This window comes from Tetrao urogallus (genome assembly GCF_951394365.1).
Source record: "Tetrao urogallus genome assembly, chromosome: 4".
NCBI lineage: Eukaryota > Metazoa > Chordata > Aves > Galliformes > Phasianidae > Tetrao > Tetrao urogallus.
In genome coordinates, this window is record NC_136817.1 from 22572132 (window position 1) to 22591615 (window position 19484).

General features: G+C 36.3%; 1 protein-coding gene across 1 annotated transcript; it reads right to left on the reverse strand.

Moving 5' to 3' along the window:
* Positions 1 to 2601: 2601 nt before the first annotated feature.
* On the reverse strand, positions 2602 to 17715 carry NEIL3 (nei like DNA glycosylase 3; the record flags this gene model as incomplete). The annotated part of the gene is made up of 10 exons (XM_079535043.1): positions 2602 to 2778; positions 3631 to 3805; positions 5950 to 6361; positions 7284 to 7453; positions 10559 to 10725; positions 12921 to 12995; positions 13884 to 14097; positions 15198 to 15332; positions 16430 to 16545; positions 17599 to 17715. 10 exons carry the CDS (start codon positions 17713 to 17715, stop codon positions 2602 to 2604), a joined length of 1758 nt encoding a protein of 585 aa, XP_079391169.1.
* Between the last annotated feature and the right edge of the window lie 1769 nt (positions 17716 to 19484).

A 19484-nucleotide genomic window follows, 5' to 3' on the forward strand; every position in this document is an offset into this window, starting at 1 on the left:
AGTTCCTTCTTTTGACTATCACTTTATCGCTCTTTTTAGCTCCCACAGCTGTTCGTATACAACACAACATCCAAAAAGGTAAGCAATATAAGAATCTGAAGTACGTGTATTTATTTCATCATTTGCACTGTAATAGATAAATTGATGTGAAAACAAAACCACAACAGCCTCACTTGTAAAATACTAGGACAAAAGGCAAAATCAGGACTTCTGAACAAACAAGAGATCGTTTCAAGAACCACCTACTGCTTTGAACCCTCGGTTGCTTTTCTTTTGAGGAGGTTGTATTTTAAGTTTTATTGCAACTTTATTTATCAAAACCTTTTTTTAATATCAAATATCAGCCACAGCTTGTTAAACAAGCAGTGTAATGCTCTCCTTCCCTAAGGAGGAGGAAAAATAGCAGGCTGGAGGGGAAAAAATGCATTGGCAGAAGCAGTAAGTTATGCAGAGACAGGTAGTGATCTAGAATTAACTGTCTTTTATTTAGTCTCTTGCTTCACTGGAGTACAAACATCTTAGATTCCTCTATGTGCTGGTTTGATTAGCTTTAGCTGTCCTTGCTGTTTGCCATTTACATTTTCACTGACATGTTGTGACATATAGTTGTTAAAGCTTCATATATGTAACCAGCTCTGATTACTTCAACTGGATAGCCTGTGCTAGCCTATTATGTTATATTTGAGATAATAAACGTAAGTTAGCACATGTTAACAGTTGTAGTTTAGGCAAACAGAAAACAGCAGCAATTAGATGTTTTGGAAGTTTTTTTTTTTTTTTTAAGCAATTTTTATTCAAAGATAAAACATTGTTTTAATAATAACATCTAGATGATTTCTCATGCATTTGAAGTATTCGGACTTCAGGAGAAATTACTTTTTAAATGGATGAACCACTGATCGGGACAAAATATTACATTTCCTTAGTTTAAGCTGGATAGAATACACATTTCATTGAAGAATGGTAAATGCACTTTATATACTACTGCTGTGTTGTCCAGGTTAATTTTCCATATTGCTTATGCATTTACTTATTTTTACACACAGAATGTTCTGGAAATAAGGAAATAAAGAAAGTAACTGCAGTAGTTAATAAAAGCAGTTAATCCTTTAAAGCTAGTATGTGTTATATGTAAACAAATATTCATTTACTTCTTGTCTCACAGGTAAGATTTAAAAAGAGACAGCCTGTTATCTTTGAAGTGTCAAAGTCTGAAAAAGTCATTCAAGTTCTAGCTTTGCATTTGTTAAAGGCAAATGATCAAAAGTAGTTGTATTTTTCATGTTTAGCTGAACCATTGAAGATTTATCCCTGTGCAAGACACCCAACCACATGTAAAAATAATCACCTTCTTATAATAATGAATTGCAAAAATAAGAAAGTTCTAAAGATTTAGATATATAACCCAAATTAGCTTAGAACAGTGATGTACCATCATAGCAATAAGTATCATTGGTGTCTTTTATATAAAAAGTCTTCACCATGTGAAGTAGCTTGTTTTGTTCTCAGATAGGGTTCAGTACCCCACTTTAAACAGGCTTCATGAAAGATATATATAAGTTGGAAAGAATCCACCAAGCAACATAAAATTATACTTTCTACAGCCTGATTTTTTTTTTTTTTTTTTAAAGGAAGATTACCATCACATAAGGAAACATTTAAAGGTCTTGAAATATGGCATAGGCTACTGAAAAGAGAAAGAAGAAAGTCTCCTCTGAAGTTGATGGCAAGGACAAAAATTAATTGGTTTCACACACAGCATGGCATTGAGGCTTTAAACTGGACTCTAGTTCCACAGATTTCTCAGGAAAATTGAGTTTTCTTTAATTCCAAGTACCATCTTCCCTGCAAGTCCTTCCAACCAAAAAAACTCAAAAAAGCAATATTGAGCAATTGTAAACCATTTACAAGTTTTCAGTTGTGTTTTAACCACCCAAGTGGAATGGTCTGGAATGGTTTTATTACACATTTAACACAGATTAGGGAAGAAGATTGAATAGCAACCAGAATCAAATGTTAAGATCCAAATTTAAAACATATAATTAAGAAAAATGCAGAGTCATGTTATTAACTGTGGGGCAGTGTGTGTCTGGTTTCCAAATCTAGGAAGGTTAAACATCCAGCTACAGTAAAATTTAAAATGTACAGTCTGTTGTTTCTTTTCAAGCTCTGAAGAAATAAAGCGTGAAGATATATTGAAGAGGGCAGTAAATTTTATTCATTAAATACCTGTTTATAAGACTACCAATTTGAAGTACAAATTCAGATTAAGATCCATTCCATAATGCACATCAGCTTGAAAATGTGCAGTGCTGACAGTGCAGTGACATTTACATGAAAAATAGAAAGCGGTTCAATTATTTGACTGGAAATATAACTGTGTGTCTCAATATATTGCAAGTTAGTATGCAGCATACAAGCAGTGTTTAATGTTACAGGACTTTTTAAAATTGGGATAGAGTAATCTGTAGTTTTTACTTAGTTATGGGAGCAATTTGACTAATCAATCAGTGAACAGGAAAAACAGATGACAACAAAACAGAAATGACCAATTAGAGTTGTACTTATCTATTTCTTAGGATGTCTTAGATAACGATATCATCAAGGAGTAGACTGTGTAATTGGCTTATTTTCTGCCCACTGAAAAAAGCCACACTGTTTTTCCTTTCCTAATGGGCACACAAAGAAATTCCTTCCATTATTGGGACCAAGCTTCAGCACCATCCTCATAACGCATCGCTTGCCATGGTGACAAAATGGAAAATTCAAGTCAGCCCACTGTCAAAAGAAACAATTTTTAGATATGGTTTTGTCATATATGTTGGCTCTGAGCTCGTTATTTTAAAATTAAAAATGGAGATGGATCTACAAGAGAGGCCTTAACAGAAATTCTTGCTACTAAGTGTAGTCTGATCTCTCCAGTGATCAGTGCACTGTATACATTTTAATTGGTGTTAAATATTATAACTAGGCTTTGTAAGTTTAATTGATGTTAATGCACAGTTTTCTACAAATTAAGGCATCATAGTCATTATTGACTTAAATTCATATATTCTTTCTGTTGGTAGGTGACCTAAGCTCTTCCCTTTCATGTACATTCACGCAGCGAAACGCTGAGACCACAGGTTGCAGCCATGAAGGCTGGGTTGCACAGCAGTGCAGCTGTGAAAGCAACAGTCCAGACAGACTACAGTGTGTGTAGTCTGTCTAATGTGTGCCCTCAGAGGTTTTCAAGATTTTGTCTTGACAAAGACATAGCTGATGTCCAGATCTAAGGTTTGCAGCACTCCTTCAACCCAGAGGCTGAAGATAACTGAGCTGTACAAGTCTCTCCAAATCGATAATTCTATTATGCATCTGCCTTACACTATGCTGAAGCAGAGCAAGAGCATTTGCACAGGAGGTATGTTCTCAGATGTAAGAGAAGTAACTGAAACAATAAGCTTACAGTCATGATTATGCATGATTAGTTTCAATTCAGTGTGAACAGATATGATTCATTAAAAGCAAGAGATAATTTTAAACACTTGAGCACAGTTATAGATGGTTGGGGTAAGGTGGCTGCATGAAAAAGTGATTGAATTAAGGAAAAAATGGGAAACATTACAGGCTGTGAAGTCGTATACTTACTTGAAAATAGTTGCACCGAGTTTCTGTGGGTAGAGGACAGCTATAAAACATCCTGCCCTTGTTTTCCCCATCCTTCCTCACAATTCTGAGTTTGCAGAGGTGACCGTGTTTACTGCAATGAGGAGGGCCTGTGTGCAGTGTATGAATATCATCTGTTGAATTAACTTGAGGTTTGCTGTAATGACAGGTAACAAAATGACTTGTGCATATTGTTAAAGGGATTACCAACACCACAGCCAAGGAACTCTCTCCTATTGTTGTTATAACATGCTCAGTGCACATTTGCATGTAATGACAAACAAAGAACTTGATTCTCTAATACAGCTTATTGCTCCTTTAAACCTGAATGATAATGGGGAGTGAATAAACTAATCTAGAAGGTATCATATCAGCTTTGCCCAGCATTGGTTTTAAGCTATTTCAATGTATTCCTAACTTCAGCTACAACATAAAAATCATACTACCTATGTTATACTGCCCACCCTAAATCCCACCCAATATTAAAAGAATATTCTGCTTTTGGTAGGAGAAAGATCAATACTAAGTAATTAGTTCAAGTTAAAGGTAGTTGTATGCATCCCAGAATTCTTCTATTCTCTTTACTAAAAAAATTACTGTAATGGTTGTATTCTGACAAGTAATCTGGCTAAGGGAAGGGAACAGTGCTGTCTGGTTTCTCTCTCTTGATTGAGGTATGGGTTATGTGAATGCAATACGAGGTTTTATTTAGAAATGGTAGCACGAAGAAGAATACTTATGCTCTTTGAAATATTTCTAATATATTTATAAATCCAATTTACAGAGCAGAATAGCAGTAATGAAGCCACAGGGAAAGCTGAAAAGATCAATTAGCTATTTACTTTCTTGTGAAGTTTTCAGTTTAGGAAATTTGTCTGGAAGATTATAGTCTTGTAGGTAAAGTTTTATTCCAATACCTCATTAAAACATTCTCCCTATGCCTCATCAGGAAAAAACAGAACCAAAATCCCACAAAACTCCCACACTTCATGTACTTTGTGGTTCAAAGTTTGTTTTCTGTAATATCTAAGTTGGTGGCCTTAGATAACTACCTGATATTGTTATTGATATCCAATTTATTCTTTGTGTTCTCTTATTCTCATCCCATCTACATCTTTCCTCTGTAGTCTTCTACTGAGAAAGCAAGTAGAATGCTTTTTCACAGAGCACCAACTTGCAAGTAAGGGCCAGTTTCAAAATTGATGCTTCAACAGTGCATTAAATAACTTCTGTATTTCAGAACAGACATAGGACCAAGTATTCTGCAGTGTATCACAAACATCTTTCACATTCCCCCTGCGTAATTTACCACCATCAGTGAAATCTACTGTGCACTCCCATTACTGCTGTATATGTCTGCCCAAGTTTTCCTTAACAATCCTATCATGTTCTCACATTTCACTGGGAGTGGGTATGTCTGTAGAGGCTGTGTAACTTAAAATTCAGGATGGGTGGAGCATTGGAGCATTGAAGTAATTGCATATAGGATAGGGAGGGAAGTTAAGAGAAAATAGTGACAGTAGGTTCATTAAGTTAACTTGAACAGAAGTTTGTATCATGGAGAGAAGTTGGAAATTGCTAGCTGACAAATACTTTCAACTAAAATACACAAGCAATTCAGCTACTTTCCTTATGGTATGAGAATTCACACATTAAGTGAAATAGTAAATCCATCTCTAGCACCTCTAACTTATTTTTAGATAGCTAGCACATTTTAAGAGTGTTCCATTATCTACCTGTTTCTCTTTAGGTTATAATTAAGAAACATGTTGAGAATACATTCTTTTGCAAATAATGAAAGAAAGCAAAAGACTAAAGATCCTGTGTTTACACAAGGAAAACAAGTTAATAATCAAGACAGTAGAGAAAAAAAAAATCACCTGCCTAATAAGCGCTTCAATTTATATGCTTGTTATCTTCCATGATGATTTCAAGGTTTCTCCAAACAAACAGTGAAGGCAAGCAGCAATCAGACAACTCCTTTGGTAGAACTGTGCTAGTTTACCTATTTGAGCAAATCTTTCCTATTCAAGGGAATACCTGCACTATGAACAGCTGTTCAATTAACAGCAGTACGGGCCAGATGCCAAACTCAGGACTTTTCCAGCAATAGCCTAGATCCTTCAGTGCTTTTGAGGTCTCAGTGTAGTTTTAGTTACTCGAGAGGAAATTACCTTCAGCAGAAATGCAAAGACAACACTGCATGAACTCTACAACACAATATTCCATTAATCTTGAAGGATAAAGATGGTTTATGTAATTACAAAATAACAAAACTTGTTTGTATTTTATAATACATACCCAATTGTTACATTATATTGCTGAACAGAAGATACGTGATGAGTTTTCTGCTTCTTCTTTGCGGGCTTGAAAGAGGGAGGCTCCTGACAAGAAGATGAAGCCAGAGAAGTTACATTTGTTGAGCAATACTTGTCTGTGCTTATTCCTGAGTGGTAGACATTATTTTGATTCTGGCTGAGATTGCCTTTTGGAGCAACATACTCAGAGCATCCATCAAGTAATTGGATATCACCTTTCAATTCTGCTTTATTACCAAGATCTGTTAAGACAAGAGTGGTAGTTCCAAATGCAGCCTTCCTGTTGATCTTTATTTCTCTGCTTGATTTTCTGAAGTCATTACAAGGGTATTTAATGAGATTTATGTTAAAGTCTGTGGAATCTTCAACATTCTCTGTCTTCAATGAAGAACTCACTATACAAAATGTGAAATAAGTACAGCATTAGTTCTTGAGGTAGAAAAGTTTAAGTATGGAATGATTATAGGATTAGCTTTACCCCTAACACCACACATGCATAACTCTAAACTTTGTTCCTTTTTTGTTCCTACAAGACTCTTGACTCAAATAACTTGCTGTAAATCCCTTCACTGAACTTTTTAATCACTTTTCTATAAAAGGTGAAGGAGAATACAAAGTTACTCTTCAGAGAGAAAACAGGTCTCAGTGGGGTCTGTCCACTACCTCTTTTATCTCTTCTTAATATCTAAATACAGGAATCTGCACAGAAGGTAGCAATCTTTGTGTCCCTTTATAGGTCTCATTCACATCTGCTTTCTGCCCGCAGAGGTCTAGATAGGAGCATTAAAACTCCAGTAGGAGATATCAACAAATTTAGTCCAAAATCCTCCTTAATCTGAACTCAGAGGAAAACAAAACAAAACACTAGCTCCTGAGAAATCCAGCAGTGCTTTGGAAAGGGTACCAAAATATCTACTCCCCTTCTGGTTTTGTTCATGTGAAGGAATGTGAGTTATTTCTCTGCACCACTGATGATTTCTCTTCCAGGCTTTTGCTGCAAACGTCTAACAATTTTAATCAGAGTTTGAAGTATGGTATTTTGTTTCACTCCTTGCTCCAGCAAAAATAAACGATTGCCACAGAGACTTGTCTATAGAATCCCCATCTGCAAATAAAGCTGGAAGGCAAGACACATCTAGGGTTTAAGACGAGACAGTTTCTATGATCATCTGTGTAAGATTTCCTCCAAATCTGACTTTAAGTCTGCTAAAGTTACATAAATACAATTCACAGCAAGTCATTTCTACAGTTCTAAAAACTGCACCAAACCCACAACCCTCCTTTCCCCAGTATGGGCTCTAGGCAACCTTTCAATACCTTCAGGCCTTGAAGTCAAACAGGCATCACAAGCTTCAGCAGAAGGCTTGTTTATTAGGGTACAGCGCGTACACGTCCACTCTTCTTCACATTTCTGAGCTATGTGTTCATTAGAACATGACCCCCTGCCACATGCCCAGCCAATTAGGCTATTTCTAGTTGGCAGTTTGCTGTGAAACAGAAGAATGATGTTAGTCTTTTGTGACGTTTCCTCCACAAATTACCTTACATTGCTATGTTCAGGAAGGCAAGAACCTAGAGAAAAAGCAGAACAGCATGCTATACCTGCCTAACAACATGTCACTATAAAAGTTTGATTTTCTTCTTTACCTAAGGGGCAAATCTTTCCCAAGCAATACAAATATTCAAACTAACACTGACAAAAAGTTAACAATCAACAGAGACACTCTGCAACACAGTGCTCCAGCATCTCTCACTTTCCCTACTGTTCTTGAATAGAGTAGCAAGAAATTTGGCAAGAAAGGACAACCACTTCTGTACATTTCCCCCCATCCATTGTGCAGAATATTTGAATATTTACAAACAGATGATTACTGAATGAAGAACTAATTGGAAGTTGCTACAGTCACACAATCTAACAAATTTCAACAATTTTTGTTCTCTCTTGTAAATGGCATCCATTAGACCACTTTGTTGTCATAAAAGCCAACATAATTGAAAATGTTAAAGTTATAAAATCTTTCTTTTGTCTCTCCATTTCCTAATTTTTTTTTTATTTTTATTTTTAAACTTTTAGGTGCTTGTTCAGTTATAACTGGTAAGACAAAGCTGTACTGCAAATGCTTCTATAGAGTTTTTCTGTAGTAATTTAAAGGAAAACTAACTGTATTCATATGTTGGTACATTTATGTAGAACCATAGTTACTGTTTTAGTCACTGCAAGCTATGAAGGACTAGTTTTGTCGTACTATTCAAAAATTGTTTGCATGCAAAATGAAACTATCAGTTCAGTGACATGCAAAGTTTTAGGTACTGCATTTGCTAAGTCAAACATTTCTCTCTGTAGTTGGTGAACTGTTGTGACACTCCTTAGACTTATACTTACTCCATAATTATCATTCTTCTTAACAGACTAGGTATCTAAAAAGGTTTTTTTATTTTCCCCCACCAACAGTTGAAAAATCTACCACAGCTCTTTCACAAAATGATAAAGAGGAGTTATAGTAGATATTACAGTATCATTCCCAATATATTGGGGTAGATAACAAAACAGCCTAACTAGTAATTTAAAAATACCCATTTTTAATACTGTCTGATAATTTCTACTACTCAGTTGTCAAATGAGCATTATCAGACTGAAATTATTCAGCATGTCTTCTTTACAAGTGTAATACTCCTCCCCATTAACATTTTTCCTATATTTCACTATCTAAAAATGTATTTTAAAGATTCAAGGTACTCTTGAATTTGATGAAGTTGCTTATAACGGGTCCTGTCTTTATTTTGTCATTTGAGCAAAAACATAAGCTACTGGACTTAACCCAGGAATCGCTGAGTTAAATTCTACAGTTCATGATCTATAGCACGTCAGTTTGATTACATAGGCTCCTGTTCACCTTCAAACATGAGAAGGTTAGACTTGCAGAAAAGCCACCTGAGAGACAGGGACACTTTAAAGTGGTAAAAGTTACTGTGTAGCAGAAAGAGCAGTATAATGAAGCACTCTGACCATAAAGATGAAGACAGTACTGGAAACAGCCTTGCAGGGAGGTCACTCTGAAAGCATGCCTCCTATTTATTTCTGAGGAACTTCCACAGATTTGAAGAACACAGTAGCACTACCTGATAGAGCAGATTTTCAGCTACAAAACACTATTTTTCAAAGTCACTACCAGTAGCTACCTGTTTTCATCACTGATGAATGGGAGCCCGCATACCACTCATGCAAAAATCTGCATGGCTGTCAGAACATGGCTTGTCTTTCACTTCACTGTTGCCAGTGCTGAAAATAAGAGAAAATACTTCCAGAGCGGCCTTCATGTTTCTATCGCTACAATTACCACAACTTTAACTAAAATATACCACTACTTAATTGTTTGTTTTCAGAAAGACAGTGATTTTTCTAGAATGGAGAGAAAGTTATTTCTTCCCCTTGCATAATTTCGTGGTTGCGTGACTCAGTGGAACATTTCCACCTCCCTACTGTTTTTCAAAGTACTTCTCATAACTTTCAGAGAAAAAAAAAAACAAACAAAACAACACAGGAGATTGGTGTTATCAGCATGTGAAATATTTATCTTCTATGCTGGAATTTTCTATGTTTGATCTGCACTGAGAAGTGATTTTTAAGCTTTAAGCAAAATCCCTTTTGCCATCTGATTCCTGAAAGAAAGTTGGAAGTGAGGGTGGCAGAGTAAAATAATTTGGTGTAAAACTTCTATATTTTTCTGTAAATCTTATTAAAAAAACCTCTATGTACATATATATCCATGCACACACACAAACACACACTAATGAAAACAAAGTTTTTTAAATGGAAATTGTGTCTTTCATCAGACTGACAGAGCTCAATACAAAAAAAAGCAAGATTGAGGCCTCAGATGAAAATTTTTCTAGAATAACTTAGGTGTGGAAGAACCCTGAGTAAGGTGCTTTTGAAACTTTTACCTTTTGTGATACCAAACTCTTCTGTGATATCAAACGCATTTTGTGCTTTTTCTGAAATAAAAGGAAGGCTGCTGGTAGCATAAATTATATGGAACTGAAAGTCTCTGTGGCACACTTATAGTAAAAGCTTTCCAGAACTGTTAAGGAGGAAAAAAAAAAGTCTGAAGTTCTACAGTACTTTCTGCATTCTGAATTTACTTTCCTTAGTTTTCCTCAGTATCTCTCTACATCTAGAACAAAATTATGTGAATGTAGTTGCTTAGATATTCCTGAGGGCCTTCCTACAAGAAAGAAAGAGACACAGATTCTTACCTTCCTCATGCCATTCAACTCACTGACATGTAAGCATCCAAGCCTATTATGTTTCTAACTGAGAAGAGAGAACAACTTTTCTAATAGCAATGAATAATTCTGAGTACTTTCTGTTGTTTTTATGATTTTCACATTTGATTAGCTAGTTTACAACAGAAGGGATCTTTAAGACAAGTATTCTAATTAAAGCTTTTAACCATTTTTAATAAGTACAACTGAGCTTAGATACAAAACACATACTGGTTTGCATGCAGCCATTCTATTTGCTTTCTATTGTTAACATAACAGCACTTTCAGAACACCAGTACTTCAGTGTTATAAAGATATCATCATACCTAACATTGACAAGCTGGGGATCAGCCTTTTGACATCGAGAGCAGAAGTAAGTCATCCTGTTATTCTCTCCTAAACGACACACAGTGATTTTCTCATTGCACTGACCGCAGGTTTGGCGCCTGTATACTTTGTAGTGTTTGTAGAGTGGAGACCCAGTTTTGCGGCACTAAAATAGAGCATGTTTAAAACCCAAGTTACAGATACTATATAAATTACGGTAGGTTTTCCACAGCTCATCTGAAACTAAACTAAACTAAAAAAAAATAGCTGTGCAGACTAAAGCTTAATGACTAAACAAAGAAATTAGAGGCATGTCAGGCTACATCCTGTATTTCATCTTCTTTTATTTCAAAAATTGACATTAAATCTGGTATATCATTGTATATCAATATTATAGCAAAATTTTCTGAATATTGGAATAAAGAAAGAAAGACACAAAAAGACATACTAGCATGGCATCAGCAAACATATGCTAGGGATCCCTTGTGTTTAGATGGACCATCTAGCTTTGATTCAACACCAGTTTTCTTTGACTTGTCAGCTGCAAAAATAAACTGGGAGAGCTCATGAGCTCCAATCTACACAGCAGAGAAAATGAGTAGGAGTCAGTTTGAGCTCAGTAAAGTTCAACAACAGAATCGCAGAATCACAAGGTTGGAAACAACCTGCAAGATCATCAGTTTCATCCTAGTGCTCATCACACCAGAAAGGCTGGCTTGTGAAATGCTAGTTGGCACAATGGCAAGATCCCCAACCCCAAGAGCTGGCAGAAAGTCATGTTAAAGTAAGAACAGAACAAACTCAAAGGGCACAGTGACCTAATGAGACCCTAAAGAGCTGAAAAGCAGGAATATTTCATGAGACAGTTCATGCGAAGTCAACACAGGCATACCCCAGCTAAAACTGATAGAAGGAAAAAAAGTAAAATCAGGAAGAGCCCAGTAGAGATACAGCCAGTAATTCAGTCAGAAGGAATTACTGATAAAGTGTTTGTATGAATATTCACAAGCAATTTTTTTTTGTTTGTTTGTAAATTTCTCCATTAGAAATCCATTTTTAATTATTTTTTATTGGTTATTAAAACCAGAAAAAACAACAGCTTACTACCTGAACTAGGTCCCACATATTTGTATCTGGAAGATATTAAACTACAAATGAAAGTGTAGAATGATTACTACAAGAATTACAGTATATACTAACATTCTATAAACAATGATCATTACTACCACATATTAATCTGTTCTTGTTTTTATCTTCAAGAGGCTTCAGGGGCAAGTTCATCCTTAAAACGTACTTAGCTGATGAATACTTGGTAGGTTTAGTTATAAAAATTTAAGATAAGTAAACTGAGCTACAGAAAATGTAAATTGTTTATTGTTAGTCTAAATGCGTGTGACAATGCCTACCTTTAGTATTATACGCTGATGCAGAACCACTTGCTCTCTCTTTATTACTAGGCTTCCCTATGAAGTTTGGATGATGAAAAGATTCTAAATCTAGCTAGATTAAATCACTACTCTTTGACAGGTTAACAGAAAGCAGAGATTTAAATAGACTAAAATGAATTACATTTATAACCACTACCATTGTAAGAATGGTAAGAAATGTTAAATCTTTTTCTCCTATCTTACCAAAAAGAACTTCTAGCAACATTAGCTCCTTGTCTTTGAAGAACTTTGAGAAACAGACAAGCATTTCATTCCTCCACGTGCAGCTTAAAGAAAAACATACAAACAAAAAAGCAGCAACATACAAGAATTAGGCCCAGTTCTTTCATTCTGTTTTGCAAAGAGGAAGAGCCACCAGGAATTACAGGGTTGACAAGAGAAGAAATAAAATCCTATTGAATGGCAGTAAGGAACAGCTTGAGTTTATTTTGCTTTATCAACCAAGGAAATTGTCACAGTTAGGAAGAAATTGTTGTTAGGATTTACAATGTATTCATTCATATAAATGTACTTATTTCAAGTTTCATAAAGCTGCATTAATTGAATTCCTATAAAAATTCCCAGGGGCAACCTCTAGCTCCTAGTTTGAAGAGTTGTTACCTTACATGCATGTGCCTAACCTATATTAATTCTGACACATTCAGAGTGACTTTATATGTACAGCAAAACTGTACTGAATTGGCCCACATGTCACTCTTCCTGCTGCAACTGGGCCAAAGTTCTGCACATTCTTACAGTCTGTATTTCCCCACTCTTCCATCTCTTGACAGTTCACAATAAAATGCAAAGCAAGACTCCTATTCACTGAAACACTTATTTTGTTTCATTTCTTTTCCTCTTTCCCCTGGCTGATCAAATACAGCTGTGATGCTGTAAATCAGGTATTGAAGGTTTCTGAGAAATCTGTCCATACCTTATAAAAAAGCAGGGTAAAGTCACGTGTCATTTTCACCAAGTGACGTATATGCTCATCTGTCAATTGGCAAACCTGCAAATGAAACAAGTATGATTTTTACAATATTGCTATATTAATTGACATCAGTAAAGAGATCTGTATAGACACAGGCACTCCAAACACCTTCCAATGAGTTCTCCTAACAAGGGAAAAATAGTACACTTTCATATCATACACCACACAAACTCATTATGTGAGTAACAAATAATGTACTTTGCTTCAATCATGCAAAATATTAGCTAAAAACTTCAGTGGTCTACCTCTTTATTGACCTAAGAGTTCCTGATCATAGAAATCATATGAGCCAGCAACTCTGAATTCCCTCTGCTGGGAATATAGAGAGGACTCCTCTTGAACCTAGAACTCACTTCAAATGGATAGTCATTATATCCATGAATGTAATCATACAGCTCTAATTAGGGTTAAAATTCAGACTGATTCTATGAAAAACTTCCAGAAATATTATGTTTAACAATAACTCCTACTATTTTCACCTGCTTTCCTCTGCATTTTATGCAATCTGTTTCCTTTGCTAATTCTACAGAATTAGGTACAGAAAAACACAAGAGCAAAGAAATCCCAGGCATTCTTAATTTTATTTATAGGCTGACAATTTAAAGGCAGCACAACACGATGCTGGACAAAGTCAAGAATTTAAATTAATGCCCTAGAAAAGAAGTTCCAAGCTGGAAGACAGGCTTGGTGCAATAAGTGTCTAATCTGGGAGACAGGAAAAACAGTAACAGGTTTCAAGGAAAGCTATATCAAGTTCTTCTAATCAGAATGATGGAACTACAATTTAGGTAATGATAGATGAGAAAACAAAGGAAGATTAGAAGATAACAAAATTTTATATAAATATATATTTATTCTCCTAATACTTTGGGATAATTGAAAACAATCTTGATGCAATCCACCTACTTTAGCAGCTGGATGGAGACCGCTGTCAAATAGTGCTTCGTTTTTTATGATATTTCCAACTCCAGGTAATACTGTTTGATCCAGTAACACATCACATAACATCTGGGTTTTCTGCTGCTTTACTTCACTTTCTGCTCTTAAGAGGCTAAACTTTGGAGAGCAGACATCCAAGCTTTCCATCATTCTTACTTTCTGTTCACACTCTGCTACATTTCTGGAAGAGAAAAACCAACAAAAATGTATATATTTTTAATCTTACTTGCAATTTAGCAACTTTAAAAAAAAAAAAACAGTATATGAAAGTGTAAAGGTTATTATTTGCAGATAACACAAAACGTGAAAAAACCACTCATGGGAAGAGGCACAGAAATTATATACCTCCCCCCCCCCCACAAGACAGTTCAATGATACATACGTAGAACATACAAGTATCTGTCCAACATACAAGTAATCATCCTAATTTGGCTCAAATTAGCTTGAAAACTAGTTAAATCTATTTGCAATATAAGAATCATGTGTTTGGATCATCAACCATAAGATACAGGTACATGGCTTCAGCAGGTTTTCAACATGACAAGAAAATATATTGTCTTAATTCTTGATTATTTTTTAGGCTAACTACAATCGAACTGAAGAACATATAGTTGCAAGAAAATACAGTAGAAGCTATCTCAGTCTTGCAGAAGCACATCTGTTCCATAGTATTAAACTTACATATGGTATAGATATATTACTTGATTTTACATGTTCCTTTTCACCCAACAATTTAAAATGCTTTAAAATTAAGCTTGCTACATTAGTTTTATTACCAGCAGGAAGTACAGTGCTAAAGGACAAATATAGCTGCATAACATTAATTAGTAAAACCATACCAAATTGCTGTCACAAAAACCCAACAAACATAACCTTGGGGCCACAAAAGTTTGAAAACAGTAATTGCTACAGATACTTATTCTTGCTAAGAAAGTTACATTTAAAATTAAAGAAGTAATGCATTTTAGCTTTCAGATCGAAGGACTGAATTAAATCCAAGTTTCATTCCCAGACTCGACAATATCTAATGAGGCTATGGTATAGAACTGCTTTAGCTCCTTGCAAACTGTGATACAAAAGTAACAAAATTAATTTCCATATCAGTAAACATTATAGTAAGTTTTATTTATTTCTTTTATCTATGATGGCTTTCAGCCAAACAAGCACTGTCTGATTTTTATTTTTTACTTCATTCTTAGAAGAATGTTATAAACCAAGCTGTGTTTTTTTCTCTTTTGTTGTTTTCTGTTGTCATTTAAAGTTGGTTAGTTTCTGCCTTACCTATACTCTACTGTCACCTCAAAGAAACAAATAGTATCTTCTATAAGTTGTATCTCCAAAACTGGTAATGCTCCATTTCTGTCTTTACTTCCATTAGGATTAATGCGCATGGAACCGTTCATACCAAAGTGAATCCTTGGAAAGAAAGAAAATTCTTATGGGTATTTAATCTTAACAATGTTTTCAAGCATTTGCTAGTCTAGCTGTTATAGTTAGGAGCTGTTCTCACCTAACCAAGACAGTATGCATGTACATAAATTCTAGTCATTAAGAGAAACATTACTCATTAGTTTTCAAAGGCCCACGACCAAGGCTTTCTTCTTACAAATCAGTTCAGTTAGTTTAGTTATTCCAGCTGCATCTGCTTCTGTTACCTATTTACAGTTCTGAAGTGCCATTAACCAGTCAGGAAAAGTATAAACCAAAATACTGCACTAAAACTTCCAGAAAGTTCCTTTTTTAAAAGACTACATTCACTGTAATAGCTGATCATTTCATTAGCCAAGCTTCACTACACTGTTTAAAAGAAACGTTAAAGTCATAGTCAGCCATGACGAGAAAAATAATTCATGATCATTGCTATGTTTATGTTAGAAGGCCTTAAGAAAGTTATAAGATTTCACTCCATTGTGTTTCATTACCTTTGATGTGCTGAAATCAAGTAAAACAGAATTCCTTTTTTAATTACAAATAGAAAAAAAACTACTAATTAAACTTAGGATCTATTATTCAATTATAGTTAGTAGTAAGATGGTGGTTTTTTCTGTTGTTTTAAAGTAAAAAGATAAGTTTTTGGAATTAGTGCCATACAGCATTGGAAGACTGCTTTAATTCGATCTACTTTTTGCCTAAGGGTTCACTAGCAATGCATTCCCCCTCAAAAACATCATCTTATGAAAGCCTGGAGAATATGACCATCTTAAAGCTGCATTTAGTTAAATCTTCTACACAACGTGAATGGGTTCTTAAACCATCAGGACCTTCTTAAATCATCAATAATACTCTAGAATGAACTTTGAGTGATGAGCCTTTTGATATACTGTGTTAACTACTGTACGGAAAGTAGCATTATAGATTAATGACTCCACTACAAAGTGCTACAGAGTTACAGAGAGTTTCAAGCATTTAAAGTGAGTCTGTACAGAAGTTTCTTCGTAACACTAACTTTCCAAATCTCTGGACAAGAACAAAAAGATCCCCTGAAAACGCATAGTAATTTTTTCATCTCTTACCTCAAAGCTTTTTGATCAAAATACATAAAAAATTCCTTTCCCAGTGTTTCCACACCCTTGAAAACTTGTCCAGTAAGGAAATCATGACTAGAGGTTCTCTCCTCACTTGCAGCAGTCTGAAAACGAGCACACAAAAAGATTAAAACAGAGTGAACAAGTTTCTGACAGTTTATTTTCCTCACTTGTCAAGGTCCCTCTGACTGGGGACTCAAGGGCTCTGAAGGTCCCTTTCTGCAGTTATTAATTGAGTAGAAAAACACCAATTTTTTTTTTTTTTTCATGACATGAACACCATTTACTTCACCTGTTACAGAAATAAGAAAGCACTCTCATTTCACCCTTACATCAACTGTTAATCCCTTCTAATAAAGGTATTTGAGTAAGATACTACACAGCAAGATTTCTTTTTACTTTATTCTGTTCAGGTTTGTTTAAAACAAACCAGAGTAAGAAGTGACAGGCATGAAAAATGAACTTGACATTCAAAATATTCCAAGTTAAACCCTTGCAACTTCAGCACTAATAGCACAGCGTGGGTCCCCTTAGTACTCTTTCAGCAGTGACCAAAGCCTCAGCTATGGTTTACAGCCTAAGATGGCCATTTCCTGATGAATAAAGGCAACCTGAGGTGACCTCTGCTGCAGTACGTAATGAGCACTGAATAGAATTAAGTTTCTCTATGAAATTAGAAGAGTAACTCCTTACTTTTAAACGGCTTAGTCCTAAGGGACACAAAGCTACAGACTAATCTGTTGATGGCATAACTTAAACAGATTTATCTAGAACTGCACTCTTTCTTAAGTGTGTTTAGGCATTACCTTTCTGAACCTTAATCACAAGTTCTCGTACCCTGCTTTATCTACACCAAAAGAGATGTATACATGCCGGGGGGCTCCCCAGCCGTCTATTCAGGGATACCCAGCACACTTACGATGAAAGTACACACAGCCCCTCGCAGCAAAGCGCAAACAGGTATTGCAAACAACCCCAACCACACCCCTAATGAGAGCCAGACTATATCCCAACCCGTTTCCCCATCGCAAGGGTTCACAAGCCCCAGCAAAGTCTGAACCGAAGCAAACAAGAGCGTCTCTGAAAGCTCTCCCCCATCCTGGCGGGACTCAGCACCACGCACACCCAAGAATTCGAGCTGACGCCCGGTTCCTCACCGCAGCGCGAGCCCCAGCCGGCAGAGCGCTGCCCCGCGCACTGCGCACCGCCTGACCCCGGCGCACTCGCGCCCGCAGTCGCTCCGCAAACAGCGCGCAGCACGGGCCCTCCACCATGTCGCCGCCTCTTCCCTTCAAATCTCCCGCCCGCTGTGGGGTGGAGCTGCCGAGGGAGGATACGACTGCGTTAGCGATGAATATCCCGGCCTATCCCTAAAGGGCCCCGACGGGCTGGCCGGGCACGTCACCGCGTTGTTTGCACTCGTGGTTTGCACGTCACGCGTTGCTTGCAGCCCCGCTCCGCTCGGCACGCGGTGTGGTTTGAATCTGGAACCGTTGTAACGGCTGGGAACAAAAGCCGTATGAAAGTTAAGCTTTGTTCTGCGAGTTCCTTCAGAGAAAACACGGTATATCTTATTTATTTTTGATCTTCGGAATGCAGTTCTAATGCCTTCTTGTCGTAGAATGGTTTGGGCTGGAAGGGACCCTTAAGATCATCTCGTTCCAAACCCCTTCTGTAGGCAGAGACACCTCCCATAGAACAGGTTGCTCCCAGCCCCGTGCAGCCTGGCCTTGAATGCTTCCAGGGAGGAGGTATCCACAGCCTCACTGGGCAACCTGTTCTGGTGTCTCATCATCCTCACAGTAAAGAATTTCTTTATAATATCCAGTATAAATCTACCCTCTTCCAGTTTAAAGCCATTTCCCCTCATCCTGGAGCTGCATGTGCTTATAAAATGCCTGATTAGTGATTGCAGTCTTCCTTTTGTTCCCCAAAGCAATCTTGCAAGTGCATCTTTTTGTAGGACTAACTTAATGCACAACTGGAAACTAATTTCAGCCCTTAAAGGAATCAATATTTAACAGGCTTTTGCAGCCAGTTCAAGTCTGTGTACACATGGAAGATGTTCTTTTTCCTGCTGCTGTTTAGGTAAAAATGGATACAATGAACTCCACAAGATTAACAAAGTACTGAAGGATCTTAGGATCAAAGATAGAGGATTGGATGCTGTTTCCTAACATGCACCTCATGGGGTGTACTCAAGCATCTCTGTAATGATTATTTCTTGCATAAACAGTTTGTACCCAGTCTTCTATCAAGGCACAGGCCTTGATTACAATGTGTGCTATTCCTGAAAGGATGACTGCTATTTCCCTTAGGGGGTATAGCTAAATGAAGTTTACCAAAATAAAAATATGAATTCAGATATGCTACTGAATGAATTTAGTATACGCTACTATAAAATTAGGATATACTAATAAATGTAATCCCTTTCCACTTCTTTTTTATTTTCTTTTCTAGTTATCCTTATAATTTTAAACAATAACTATGAGCGAATCAAACTCACTAGTCAGAGAGCAAAGATCCAAGATGTGGAGAAACTTAAACTGATTCTTCTGCTGTTCCCACGCTCTTCCTACCTTACTGTTTTACCTAGGCAGTTAAAAATCGGTGGTCAACATAATTTTCTATATTCACATGTAAACACCTTAAAAATATACCAACAACTCCTATTATTTTGTTATTAAATATATTGTATTTTGTGATCTAGGAGTTCATAACAGGATATTTTTCTGTGAATGTCTTCTGCAATGTGTTGCTAAAGGTTGGGCTTTTAATTTCACATCTAATTTCCAATTAGACATTCCAATGCTAACAATTTAATGAGGTTCTACCCCCTTTCCTGCTCATGTATACGAATGAATTTTAGAGAATCTGCAATAACTCAACTATTGCATGCACTAGAAGTTGAGCTCAAGCTTCGTACAAAATGTATTAAAGTGTCCAGTGGTGGTTGATAAAGATTTGGGACTTTCTTTAGTAAAAGAATTTAGGAATGCATTCAAAACAGAAGGAGGCAGCACAGTAACGGATACCAGTTTGA